The sequence below is a fragment of the Haliotis cracherodii genome, unplaced genomic scaffold (assembly GCF_022045235.1).
Source record: "Haliotis cracherodii isolate W230 unplaced genomic scaffold, xgHalCrac1.p SCAF_7, whole genome shotgun sequence".
In the NCBI taxonomy this organism is placed as follows: Eukaryota; Metazoa; Mollusca; class Gastropoda; order Lepetellida; family Haliotidae; genus Haliotis; species Haliotis cracherodii.
Window position 1 is genome coordinate 37,441,813 of NW_027266330.1, and position 15,198 is coordinate 37,457,010.

The following is a 15,198-nucleotide window of genomic DNA, read 5'->3' on the forward strand; positions in this document are numbered from 1 at the left end:
TGGCTATTCACTAATTCTGTAAGGATTGAAATAGTTTACTGGAGATTTGAAGGCGGTTATACGTCAAGAAACATTGATCACCAGTCAATCAAGACATAACGTACAATTACTGCATCACCCTTCATCACTGACTCCTGGGCTTACTGTGCGGAGACCTCGTTTGAAGGCAGAGAGTTTCCCAAGGATTATCGTTGTTTTTATCTTTATTCTGTTCCCTTGCGGTTGGTCGGGTAGCCTAGTGGTTAAAGCGTTCGCTTGTCACGCCGAAGACCCGGGTTCGATTCCCGACATGGGTACAATGTGTGGAGCCCATTTCTGGTGTCCCCCGCCATGTTATTGCTGGAATATTGCTAAAAGCGGCGTAAAACCATACTCACTAACTCACTGTTCCCTCGCGTAATATAGTGATCATCGTTTTGTTTGTTTGGTATTGAATACCCCACTTCAGCATGACACGACGACGGCCTGCAAAAAATAGAGGTTCATCAAGAGAACACTGATTGGTATTATTAGCAATTATCGATGACATCTGGTACCAAGACATAACCAAGTCCCCTTCTCTGACAAGTACATGGGTTCTAACCCTGAGGGGCGGTCGGGTAGCCTTGTGGTTAATGCGTTCGCTCGTCACGCCGAAGACCCGGGTTCGATTCCCGACATGGGTACAATGTGTGAAGCCCATTTCTGGTGTCCCCCGCCGTGATATTGCAAAGAATGATCTTGCAGCAGGAGAGTTGATGCAGATGATTCCGTAATTGGTAATGGACAACCCAAAGCTGTCTTTTGGTTTCTTCTCAAAATAGAATCACGGCGAATGTAAACTGAATTTATTTGTCTTTGGGTCATACTGTCGACGTAATCATTCTGATTCTGTACTGCCAAGCCAAAGAACGTCCTACGTCTTCACTCTTTCAAATCCTGTTTCCGATTGAGCATTTGAGCCAATTGTCAGTGGTCCAAGATGAATATATAGTAATACTATTTTCATCAAAATTGCTCCAAAAGACCATGTAAACATGACAACACGTGTGGCCAGTGCGTGTCGTGGGTCACCTAACGAATATCTCGCATAAGTAACGATGGCCGAGACAGTTGAAAAATCGCTCTGGTTGTGAGACTCGCTACTCGTATAGAAGTACATTCCCTGAGTAAAGGTTTGGCTATTTTAGGGTAAATGATTTCCATGATGTTCCTTAATTTTTGCACTTCAACGCAACGTACGGAGGCTTTTGAGAAATCAGCATAGAAGAGAATGAGTTGGATTTAAGGCCGCTTTTAACATTATTCCAGTTATGTCACGGCGTGTCAGCTTAATGTGGGAGGAAAGCCAGACGTCATGCAGGTCTTTGACGTTTACCACCAATCGCAAGAAAGTCACTACAGCATAACGCTAGGGATAATAAGATATTTCTCGGGAAGAAGCATAATATATGTCAAAGATATTCGTGCGAGTTGCGAGTTTAGGGTTTCGTATCAGTCCAAATATTTTATTTATGTAACAGCAGTCATTGGTCACTGCAAACATTCAGATAAGTCTTTGTCTATTCTGGTATAATTCTGGTATGGTTTTAGCCCCTTAATGCCGAGCGCCAGACAGGGTAACAACAAGTACCATATTTTAAAGTCGTTTGGTATGACGCGGCCGGGAATTGAACCCGGGCATTCCCCTCTCCGGGCGGACGCTCTACCACTAGACCACGGAGGCGGTCCAAAAGGCGATCGGCATAAAGGGGATAAACAAGGCCTGGTCAGCTCGGAGTCTGTATACTGTGTCCGAGTAGGGTATTTATGTCAAATTGCGGCATTAGTCCGGACTAGTACAAACAGCCACAAACGTGCATGCACATCGCAATATAAGTGCAATCTTGGACGCAACGTTTCACCTCGCCTCACCACTTATATTACATGTCTGTCAGTGGAGATCTTCTCACCCGAAATCCCCATAGAAGCGAACACAATACTAAAAATGTAAATATATAATCAGACCTAACCATATCGAATTGATGAACCTTGGTCACGACAGTACGTGACGATTCATCCACGCCAACTCATAAGCATCCCGCGTCGAACGATGGTTAGGTTGGTTAAAAGATATTATTTTTTCGTTAAATATTTCTATTTTGTTAGCGTAGACAACGAGGATTTCAATTCATGTATTGATTTTTCTTTACAAATTTATGAAAAAAGTTGTTCCTAGATCTAATATACCAATTGCCTACGTTTGGAAGAGGAAAACCAGTTATCACGGCTTGGCATTCCTATGAGACATTTGCCAACAATTTGAATCAGGTGTAAAACCACAAACGATTTTACAACTCTGCATACAAACAGAAACTAGAGGCAAACGGGTCAAGAAAAACAAGATATTTATTTTGAAAAACTTTATATAGGGTTTGGTCTGGATTTGTAATTCTACCTTACCGTGAACGGACAATGACCTGACATCCCACCTCTCATGACACTTCTCCATCCTAGAAAAAGTAGTTCAGTAAACTGAGCCCACATTCAGTGATAGGTTTAGGCCACTGGACAGGTGATAGTGTTATCTAGCGCAACACACGCCACATGTCGTACAAACTGTCAGCGCACTATCGCTCTTTCATCAATAAGTTCGAACGGAGATCTTTCACTTGCATAGCACTGAATAGCAAACTGCACTCTTTCTTATATCGGACTAAGATCGAAGGGAGACAACCACTGAATGCAATAAATTATCCCCCATATATACCGCACTCAAAACGCTTCCCTACATTTGCTGCGAAAACCATGGATCTGACACATATCGCTCTGTTGACGTGTGCATGCCTTTCAGTGAAGGGCGACATAACCAAAGACTTGCAATACCTAGCAGCCATATTCCCTGGTTTCTATGACAACACTGTTCAGTACGAGAATGATATAAAGAATGACATACCCGAAACAGATAGACATGTGCATCTCTCAATGTCCGTGTCTCCCGAGAAGGTGCCTTTTTTGGAGGGGAGGGCCAACTTCTACCTTGAGGAGTTCGTCAACGGGGACAGGAACGATCTTGTGCGACAGAGAATTTACAGTTATGGTGTTGACGAGGAAGAAAGGATCCATCTGAAATTTTACACACTGAAGGACCAAAAACAGTTCGCCCACGCGTCGCCCAACTCTCCGTTATTCAAGAACCTGACAATGAAAGATGTGGTCTATGTTGAAGGCTGTGACGTGTACTGGGACCGTGTGACTGAAGACTTGTTTAGGTCACACATGTTCAACACGTGTTTGGTGGAGATTGATGGAGCTGAGGTTAGTTTAGAAGCCGATGAACACAGCTTAGTAATTTAGGGTAGCTGCGGACATCGTAGCTACGAGGGGCGTTCAATACGTTTTGCAACTTCAATTTAAGACCAAGTCGCAGAATATCTTTTGCACTTTTATTTTTCAATATAATCTCCATTCACTTCAATACACTTATTCCATTTGTCCTTCAAGATTCCATTTGCCTGAACAGGAAATAGTCACTGGGGGCTTAGTACTAGTCTGGGCTGTAGAGTGGGTGATTTATCTGTTCGAATCCACAATCACATATGACGGCCTGTGCAATTCTTGACTTGTAATCCGGTGCTTTGTCATGCAAAAGTGGAATACCACGTGTTAACATCCCACGGCGGATAGATTTTCGCATTTTTTCATGATATTAGCATAATACTGTCCATTGATTGTAGTTTTTGGTGGCATGTAATCAATAAGTAATATGCCTCTTGCATCCCAAAATATGGTGGCCGTTACCTTGCCAGCCGATAGCTCAGTGCGAAACTTCCTAGGAGGCGGAGAATGGGGGTGCTTCCATTGCATGGATTCCAATTTAGTTTCTGGGTCCCAGTGGTGGATCCATGTTTCATCACCTGTCACTACAAAAGAAAGAAATCCGGCTTCATCAGCAGTATAGAGATCCAGGAGGTCTCGACAAATTTCAGTTCTCTGATGGCGATCTTGAGCTCTGAGGTTTCTAGGTGCCCATGTATAGATACCTTAGACATACCAAGATGCTCATGAATAATGGTTACAACAGTTCCAACTGATATTTGGAATTCCCTAGAAAGTTCAGATACTTTCACTCGTCGGTCAGACAAAATTCTTCTTTCTATAGCAGCAATGGTTTCCGGTTGGGTGGCATCTGAAGGTCTGCCTGACCTTGGGTCATCGTCTATGGACTCCCTACCCTTTTTATACTGTAGAGACCAACGACAAACTGTGGAATAGTCGAAGGAATCTTTACCCATCACTTTACACATGCGATCATGGATTTCTTTTGCTTTGCATCCTTGGTAAGGAATTTTATTACAGCGCGTTGTTCCGGTTTGAGAGAATCCATGATTGTGACCACCCTGAGGTGAATGGAGCCATAACATCAAACTTATTGTTGTGTCTGGAACTTGTTAGGACACGTGTCAACCTGATGTTATGACTAGTGTCACACCTGCCACAAGTTGACATTGTTTATGTAAACAGAAATGCACAAGTTGCAAAACTTATTGAAGGCCCCTCGTATGCATTGCTCCGTTTTTACTTTCGAAATCCAGGGTTCAAAAATACATAACTACGATTCGCCCATTCATAAGGTTTTACATAAGTCCTAGACATGATGGGTGGACCAGTCGCCCGAGGCTCCACAATTGGCTGTGCAGAGTTGCGTCCAAGGGGCAGGCCAGAAACCTATGATTGTGGGTTCGAATCCAGGTTCTGCCGGAATATGTTTTTAGGTTTGTAAGCATCATGTCCTAGGGTTTCACCTAAGTGCTAAACGTCTAACAGCAGCATCTTGTGGTTTTCTGCTCACTCACTCACTCACTCACTCACTCACTCACTCACTCACTCACTCACTCACTCACTCACTCACTCACTCATTCACTCACTCACTCACTCACTCACGAAGCCCATGCTGATTTGTCCCATCACGTACTGTTTAAACTGACGTTAATCTAGACTCGAGCACTTAGTACTAAGTTATTCCGTATGCCGAAAATGTATGTGCTAGTTGGTTATTCTGTTGTGTTTCAAACCAGTGGCTGTGATATAGATTTGTTGTTCCCTTTCTAGAAGCAGTATGAAGTTAATCAGGAAAATATTTTCTGAACTGATTTATCAACGAAGTTATGTACTAACAGCACAAGATAACATGAGTTTCCTCAATGCTGAACATTTTCAGATTCTCATCACGGACACAAACGACATGACGTCATCCTATCTGACGGTGAAGGAAACGTGGATCTCTGTTGCCAATGGGTCAATAGTAAGGTCCATCCCTGTGCCGTACAACCTGACAAAACAGATCGTAGGCACAGAGACAAAGTACGTCCACGTTATTAGGCTTCAAATAACCTGCAATTTGAGCAAGTATATCCCGTTAAAAATTGCCACCATGCACCGTGCTATGGAAGTCATTGGTACGTCGACCCGTGAAGATCCGGGGTAGAATAGGTCTTCAGCAACCGATGCTTGCCGAAAAGGGCGACTATGCTCGACCCGTGAAGATCCGGGGTAGAATAGGTCTTCAGTAACCCATGCTTGCCGAAAAAGGTGACTATGCTTGTCTTAAGAGGCGACCAACAGGATCGGGTGGTCAGGCTCGCTGACTTGGTTGAAACATGTAACCGGTCCCAATTGCGTGGATCGATGCTCATGATATTAATCACTGGATTGCCTGGTCCAGACTCGATTATTTACAGACCACCGCCATATAGCTGGAATATTGCTGAGTGCGGCGTTAAATAACAAACCAACCAACAACCGACCAATATTGGTACAATATTCACATTATTCACATAACTATCAATTTTAGCAAGTATATGCCGTTCAAATATGTCGCCATTCACCGTGCTGTGGTCGAGTACGAGACATTAGTACGTCACGCAATGCTCAGCATAGTGTGTCGGGATTTACAGGCATACGGCGTTTCCGTATGTCTGAACTTCATGTATGTCTGTACTTTGTGTATGTGTATGTGTGAACGTCCTGTTTGTCTGAACTTTGTGTATGTCGGAACTTTGTGCATGTCTGAACGTCATGCAGGTCTGAACTTATTGCATGTCTGAACGTCATGCAGGTCGTTCATTCCGTCATTTATTCATTCAATTATTCCTTCCTTCCTTCGTGTATTCCTTCAATCATTCATTCATTTCCCTATTCATTCATTCATTCATTCGTCTGTTCGTGTAAAGGTTACCGCTAAAGACAATGCCTCGTCAGGGCCAAGACGTCTACCTTCGCTACAAGAACCAGACAAAGACCCAGCTGAGGACCTTTGATGACCTTCTCCAAGCCCTGGTGTCCGGTCAGGCAGTCCGGTACTACATCACCCCCACGGCGTGCAGGGTGACCGGCGCCACAGGGGCCAATTCTACCCAGATAGGAGGCTACATTGACACATTCGAGTACTTCAGCAGTCCGACGTTCGGTCCCCTTTCGTACATAGGATATGCCTCTCTGAGCTATCAAAGAGATGATTCTGGTAAGATATCTGTTGCAGTACTTTTCAAACAGTGAAGCAGTGGGTATATTCGTGAACGGGATGTCAATAACAATCGTTTTTGCCAGGATCCGCTGATTGAGGGTTCGAATCCCACATTAGCCAGAACATGATCCTCTATTTATCGTCATGTTGAAAGCTGCGTTTGGGTTATTGGGGTCGATTTTCCACATTAATACAACGTGTGAAGGTCATTTGTGGCGTTCACCCATAGTGACCATGGCTAAAAGAGCTGTACACTGTCCAGTAGGTGTCCAGTAGTTCATGTTTTTCGGACGAACTTAATATGTCAGTTGGGCGATAATATCCTGTCGTACACCGATGGTATATACCATTTATATAACTTTAATATAATGGTTTGCCTGGTCCAGAACAGGCTGCTGTGGTACAGATGGTCTAGGGCTGACTGTGGCATAAAACAACATGTCCTCACTCACCCGCTATATATAAGTAGAACAGGGGGAATGAATATGGATACGGTCGTTATAAACGTGCCACGGCACTAACTACTACAGCCCCATCTTCAGGTCTTTGAAAAGTGATACACATAAGGAGGAGAATATATGGATGTCAACTTCTTTATTATGAGGAACACAACGTTTCGGAGTATCTGCTTACTCCTTCATCAGATGAGGGAGTAAGCATATTCTCCGAAACAGTGTGTTCCTCATCAGATGAAGGAGTAAGCATATACTCCGAAACGTTGTGTTCCTCATAATAAAGTTGACAACCCCATCTTCTGTTTCAAGTCTAAAAGTGTTATGAGATTTACGGTAACTGGCCCCCAGCGCTCTTGTGCTTGTTAGGAGGGGTGACTAAATTGGACAGGTTAGGCTCGGGACGTGGTTAAATGTGTGCAATCGTACCCCAGTTGTGTGACGTTGTTCGGATGCCTGCCCCAGACTCGGTTTGTGTCCAGTATCTGTGATAAAGCTTGAATAGTGCTGACTGGGCATAAATACTTTAAACATAACTTGGCAATAAACATGAAAATAAACATGGGATAAAAGAAAACTTTACACATAACAAAACATAACCTTACACATAAACTTAAACATGACATTCAACATGGCATTAAGCATGACATTACACAGGACAAAAACATAACATTAAACATAATGCTAAACATGACACTAAACATGACACTAAACATGACATTAAACATGACATTAGACATGACACTAAACATGACATTAAACATGACACTAAACATGACATTAAACATGACGTTACAGAGGACATAAACATGACCTTAAACATGACACTAAACCTGACACTAAACATGACATTACAATGATATTAAGCATGACTTTACACTGTATCTAAAACATAACATTAAACAGGACATTAATAGGCACATTCGGTTCAGATATCTACGCTGTATAGAAGACACGTCGCTACAGACATACAGCACTGCCGATGCTACGTAAATATTCGCTCACACCCTCGTTGTAATGTTCCAGGATCTCTGGTGGTCCGGCTCCGAGAAGGATCTATCTACAAAACAGGAGATGTCAAGCTGACTGTCACTACTCTTTCACCAGATTACCAGACGGTGATACACAAACAGTACTACGACTGTACCATCAGCCCCGACTCTTCCAGGTGAGAGTGAGTGAGTGAGTATGGTTTTACGCCGCTTTTAGCAATATTCCAGCAATATCACGGCGGGGGACACCAGAAATGGGCTTCAAACATTGTACCCATGTCGGGAATCGAACCCAGGTCTTCGGCGTGACGAGCGAACGCTTTAACCACTAGGCTACCCGACCGCCCCTAAGGCTTCCAGGTGAGAGTTCAGGTCCACCCTGTGTTTGTTATGAATACACAATGCCATTTTTGTTGTTAGTTTGTTCAGCGTAAAACTACATAAACGGGTTACACTACTTACACATAATTTAACTGTACAGACGTAGATGATTTTAATACAATCCACGGATTTCTGCGTAAAAGTTTATTGATGATTCATGGCCTCATTTAGAAGTTTAATTAATTAAGTCCACTTGAATCGTTTGCATTGAATTAACTCTTGCGTTAATTTCAAGATATACAGTACATAAAATAATTATTTAATAGAAGTTAAAGAACATCCGATTCATTCATATGACTATGGTTAATAAGTCGTGAGATAAAGCAGTAGAGCGATAAAGCGAGAAAGCGATTGAGCGATAGCGCGAAAGGGCGGGAAAGTAGTAACGCGATAGAGCGAGAAAGCAGGAAAAGGTGAAAGCGATAGAGCGAGAAAGCAGGAAAAGGAGAAAGCAATAGAGCGAGAAAACGATATACCTCATAATGCCGTACATTAAAAAGATCTCTGTACGTTCAGTGTCTCTGTGCGTTCACAGTGCCTCTGTACGTTCAGTGTCTCTGTACGTTCACAGTGTCTCTGTGCGTTCACAGTGTCTCTGTACGTTCACAGTGTCTCTGTGCGTTCACAGTGTCTCTGTACGTTCACAGTGTCTCTATACGTTCATAGTGTCTCTGTACGTTCATGTTGTCTCTGTACGTTCACAGTGTCTTTGTACGTTCATAGTGTCTCTGTACGTTCACAGTGTCTCTGTGCGTTCACAGTGTCTCTGTACGTTCACAGTGTCTCTGTGCGTTCACAGTGTCTCTGTACGTTCACAGTGTCTCTATACGTTCATAGTGTCTCTGTACGTTCATGTTGTCTCTGTACGTTCACAGTGTCTTTGTACGTTCATAGTGTCTCTGTACGTTCACAATGTCTCTGAACGTTCACAGTGTATCTGTACGTTCACAGTGTCTCTGCGTCATTCTTTGCTGACGGGGCTTCTTTAACCCGACTCGCTATCTTCGGAGAGTTCGTGACAGCCCTACAGAGTGGGTCAAGGATCAGGGCAACAATAGATTATGGCCTCTGTTCACTGAAGAAAGACACCATCGGTGGAGCTGACATCGAGGGTATGTATACAAGAACCACACACCCTAGCACAGATGGTTTCGTAAGCATTCAGTAAGGCCCCAAAACCTTTTGTTAATAGTACTTAGTATTCATGCCATTCCCATTTGTGAAAGTCCCAGTTGAAATAGGAACGTATTTTCACATTTAAGATGCCACAGACATGTTGGTTTGTAGAAACCGGTCCTTAGAACGCGCTTTAATTGTCTGCAGCAATCAATCAAAAAGCGGTCGGACATTTTGCCCAATAATTTATTCTCCGTGATTTGGTTGATTGCTCCCGTCAGCCCCATCAATAACCGGCCTGTCATTCAGAATTGTTCGTGTCGTGCAATCGGAAAGTATCACGACGTTTAACCACCCTGACAGTTATAAATGGCTTCAGGTTTCCGTGGGTCCCTTCAGAGCGTATCTACGTAAGTCCAGAAGTGATTGGTCCGATAACTGTAGCTACGTAGCTACCAATACCTACATAGACATTCATATACTATCGTGCACGCACGCACAGAAACTTACGAAATATCAGGTTTGATGCAGGCGTACTAATGCAGGCATACTAAGCTTTAACTTTTTATGTTAGTTCATGCCCGAATACAGACTCGATCTCAAGACCCCAAAGCCCGCATTACTTTCTCAGCCATGACAGGGTTTTTTAAGTTGCTCGAGCTTTGTTGTTATTGTGATTCCTCACCAGTCAGTGATAACCTATAGCCTTATCCCTTTACGGCGTTACTCTCTGTTTCCAACGTTTCCAAACGCCGTCATATAGCTGGAATATTGCTGAGTTCGGCGTTAAACAACAGACAAACAAACAAACAATCCAACGTTTCCAAATGTAGTAACACTTTACAGAGAGGAAACACAGCATCGGAACTGGCGAGAAGGTAGCCGCCAATTTGGACCGCCATTTTTTATGAAATTGCTAAGCCTGTTGGAATACATGCCTAATCATTAATGTAAAAGGCATTCTACACAAGTAACGTTAATTCACCCACTGTTCGGGCGATATTAATTCTAGTTGTCTCTGTCAGATTTCGAGGTTTCAGCGGATGGTAACCATGTGCTGTGGTCCCAGCTGAAGACCATCAGTAACAGCCAGGGCGGAGGCTACGTCAACGACATCCTCACCAGTCGCTTCTTCTCCAACGGCAGCGTAGTTTTCACCGCATCCGAAGTCGTGGTCGACACGGATAAAACATTGTTTGTGAATGTGATAACCTGTGCTATTAATGGACCCCGCCTTGATGGAGGAGTGGAACTCTACCAGTCGGACTGACCCAGAACTACTATCTTTACGTACCGATGTTTCATAACATTCATGAGTCAGGCATTGAGAATCTCACCCGTGCGTCTTTATCATATCAAATATATCGGCAAGCCTTGAAATTTCGCCAAGCGTTGCAACAGATGTATACATCACTTCCGACAAAAATATGGAATCTGATGATATGATAGTGAAAGCGTAATGAAGATAAATGTCTCTATATTATTTTCGGGCGTGTAAATCAAAATCTAATGAATTCACGACGTTGGGCGATACATGCACGACACCTTCGTGGCATATTGTTGCCATGTTGGCGGATGCTGGGTCTCTAGTGTACTCCTCCCGAGAACATCCACCATATGCTCTATTGGAGATAAGTCAAGGGAGAGGCAGGCTCGTCCAATGTCTGATTGCCTTCTTGTAGCCAATTGGTGACTGGCTGGGCATGATCTGGTCTGTTATTGTCATCTTGCTGTTAAAAGTTTCTAGAACAACGACAGGAAGAAAAAGTTCATGAACATATCGCTGGCCTGTCAAATGTCCATTCATAATTACCGAATCAGCTCGCCTGGCATGTGTAGTAGCGACCTACACTCTGACACTACCGTCCGTACACTGATAAATGTTCGAGAAATTGTTTTTCTGGCATACCGCTCGCCGCTACGTCGCCATAAACGTTTTCTGCCATCTGTGAATCAAGGGCAAAATCCTGATTCGTCTGTAAACATGGCGTAACGCCATTGGCGCACAGCCGGACCCTTGTGTTGCCTAGCCTACCTCAATGTTTGCCCGCTATAGTAAGATGTTAGGGTCACATGCTTCACACGACGTCTTGCTGCATAGTGCCAATTTGTAACGGTAGATGTTGAAATCCGTCCGCCTGTTATTGTACGTAAATCCATTGCGTGGTGCATTTAATGTAATGGGATGATCTTATCTAGGTGTCGTTTTTTTTAGACCTACCACACCCAAGTCTCATTGCAACGCTATCTGTTAGATTCACATTGGCTTCTGTGTGCACGTGCACCACATACTGATTATGCATGATGTGAAATATCATCGCGATTTTAGATGTTGCATTCAGATGCAACGCCACGGTATTGTATATGAACATCTCAACGACAGCTACATTCAAATCATTAGTTCCCTTATCTTTGTCGGTAGTATATATTTGATAGACAACAACACAAGAGTGAGATTCTATTTATCATATAAAAATCTTTCTTCCAGAGTTTTCAGTTTTTCAATAGAATTAACCAGTGTGTTGGATGTACAAAGTACAAGTAACCAGCCTTAGTGGCAGGCGTGTATCTTTTGTTTGTAACGTCATTGTGACCGACGATGGCAACCAGGTCCGCTATGCATTTCTTGATCTCATCCATGCAATGCAAGTTGTGGAAGCCAGTTTGGATGATCAAGTGTTTACATAACCAAGCCCCTAACAGAACCAATATGTTAATGCAACACATACTGAACCGCAAAAGAAACGTCACCCCAAGTGACATTGCATGAAAAGTTATCATTTAAATCTGGGTAATTTTTGGCAAAGTTTCTAAGATTTAACATTACCTTGTCCGGAAAAGGGAAATTTGATGATAAAAAACAAAGCAGATGACAATAAAACCGATCGCCCAAACGTATCACGGCAACGGCCATGGTAACCCGTTGCACGTGAGTTCCGTGCAAATTGAAACGCACATGAGTTCCCCCATTTCTTGCCCTTTACAAATCCACCCAGATCGGATAATATTCATTCGTTATTGAATTAATACCATTGCAATTGATCTTGCACAGAGGGTAGGCCCTGTGATCTTCCAGAACATCGGTCCAGGGAGAGGCAGTGGTGTTACAGCAGCTCAGTACATTGATCAAGTCTTGAGACCACACACCATAACTCATTTGGCACGTCGCCGCAACCACGAGTTTCAGCATAATAACGCCCACACTGCGAGAGCAACAAGAGCAACAGAAAGGCATCAGAACCATGCAGTGGCCTGCCCTCAGTCCCGATTTAAATCCCATCGAGCACCTATGTGGCGAGATTCAAAGACGGCTGAACGACGTCCGACCAAGGCCGACAACTGCAGCTGAACTGCGTCAGGCGTTCCCCAGAGTGTGGGCTCAAGTGCCCATGGCCTTCATCAAGCGCCTCATCCATTCCATCTATCGACGTTGCACGGCAGTCATCAGTGCATTTGGCGGACACACGAGATACTGACTTGTGATGTCATTTCCTCAGAGACTAGTGTTGTGTTTCACTTTAAGAACATTTGACACTTTGATGATCAGTTTTGCCAAGTTTCATCTTTTTAATATGTCGCAAAGTATGTTTACAGTGTTTGGACAAATAAGGTTTCTCATATAGCTAACCATTGTGACGTTTCTTTTGCGGTTCAGTATATATGTACCAGCCACATACAGTCGACGAAATATTATTAATGATGACTATAATTTTTGTTTGTTTGTTTGTTGTTTATCGCCAAGGAAAGCCAAACCCTTTGGACGACAGGACGACTGTTTACTTGTATTTGTTAAACAATATTATCACGTAAAAAAGAACTTTTTTATAATAATGACGTGGACATGTTGTTTGAGTTCATTTATTGTGATGTACGACGCTTGGCATTGCTCATGATATCGACCACTGGTGACCAGGCAGTGATATTGGTGTAATATTAATGACTGGCAATTTACTAACATTCATATCAACTCATTACTGTTGGAATGGGGACATGGCAGTAATTATGTACGAGAAAGGGTGAGTCTTGGCTTTAGCGCCGCTGTGAACTGTATTTCAGTTAGTTCCCGGCGTGAAACTGGGATTCGAACCCAAGATTATAGGATCCTGGCAACTTTGGACATCAAATCGGGGCGCCTTACGACTCTTTGGAGGAATGAAGACTTATTACTTGAAAAAGTATTATGTCTAGAGTAAATCAGAACATGGTGGTGTCTTGCTATCTCAATGTACTTTACACGTTATTCATCTCACAGTTCGATCACTGACATGATATTCACCTCACTGTACGATACTTTACGTGATATTCACCTCACTGTACGATACTTAACATGATATTCGCCTCACTGTACGATACTTTACATGGTATTCCCCTCACTGTACGATACTTTACATGCTATTCGCCTCACTGTACGATACTTTACATGATATTCGCCTCACTGTACGAAGACCTACATGATATTCGCCTCACTGTACGATACTTTACATGATATTCGCCTCTCTGTACGATACTTTACATGATATTCGCCTCACTGTACGATACTTTACATGATATTCGCCTCTCTGTACGATACTTTACATGATATTCGCCTCACATGTAATACGATATATTTACATGATATTCGCCTCACTGTACGATACTTTTCATGATATTCGCCTCACTGTACGATACTTTACATGATATTCGGCTCACTGTACGATACTTTACATGATACTCGCCTCACATGCAATACGATATATTTACATGATATTCGCCTCACTGTACGATACGTTACATGATATTCGCCTTACATGCAATACGATATATTAATATGATATTCGTATCGCAGTACATTACATGTATTTTCCACGATATTCGCCTCAAAGTACCATCATTTACACATATTCGCCCCACAGGAAGATATAGTTTACACGCTATTCACCTCACAGTAGGATATTTGATACTATTCTCGCCTCACAGTAGGATATTTCATCCTATACTCGCTCCACAGTACGATAATTGATACCATACTCGACTTACAGTATGACACTTCATAGTTTACACCGTATTCACCTCAAAGTAGGATAATTCTTACTATACTCGCCTCACAGTACGACATTTCATACTATACTCGACTCACAGTACAACAGATCATACTATACTCGCCTCACAGTACGACATTTCATACTATACTCGCTTCACAGTACGACATTTCATACTTTAAACGCCTCACAGTACGATAATTCATACTATACTCGCCTCACAGTACGATAATTCATGCTATACTCGCCTCACAGTACGATATTGCACACCGCATCTCTTGGTACGATACGTACGTTACATGATACGCACTTCACAGTACCATACGTTACATAATACGCACCTGTCGGCACGATACGTTACAGGGTACGCATCTCAAAGTACTCATGAATCTTGTATCATTTACTTTTAGTTAATCGTGGCTGTACCGACACTACAGTCTCCAAATGATTCTTGAAGATCTTACAGTAGATATTCGTGACAATAACGTAAATCTAAATTCTGGATTATCAAAGTACTCATAAGCTTCAGATCTCTTAAGATTTTCGCATTTGTAGATTAACTTTGTCTGTCACTTGTATTGCTGTTTACAGGGTGTTGTTTATAAGCGTCTTTGTGAAAAATATTGTTTTTTTTCAAAATGTTCCGTTTCAAATTCTAAAGTTCTCAGCTGGGCCCAAATACTCAGTATGATATTCTAATCCTTAAAAAACTGTAACAAAATATATCTCCTGAATATTTCCCTTAGACTGCTAAT

The 15,198-nt window shown here is 42.6% G+C and overlaps 1 protein-coding gene across 1 annotated transcript; it reads left to right on the forward strand.

Annotated features, from left to right (window-relative positions):
• Positions 1-2,766: 2,766 nt before the first annotated feature.
• On the forward strand, positions 2,767-10,695 carry LOC139447205 (uncharacterized). Its single transcript, XM_071228430.1, has 6 exons — positions 2,767-3,276; positions 5,180-5,322; positions 6,192-6,481; positions 7,963-8,104; positions 9,261-9,421; positions 10,451-10,695. The coding sequence occupies exons 1-6, from the start codon at positions 2,767-2,769 to the stop codon at positions 10,693-10,695; spliced, it is 1,491 nt and encodes a 496-aa protein (XP_071084531.1).
• Positions 10,696-15,198: the final 4,503 nt, after the last annotated feature.

Coding starts and splice junctions, on each gene's coding strand:
- LOC139447205 (XM_071228430.1), top strand. CDS start 2,767: ATGGATCTGACACATATCGCTCTGTTGACGTGTGCATGCCTTTCAGTG. Junction 5,323..6,191: donor ATCGTAGGCACAGAGACAAA/GTACGTCCACGT, acceptor GTTCGTGTAAAG/GTTACCGCTAAAGACAATGC. Junction 6,482..7,962: donor CTATCAAAGAGATGATTCTG/GTAAGATATCTG, acceptor GTAATGTTCCAG/GATCTCTGGTGGTCCGGCTC.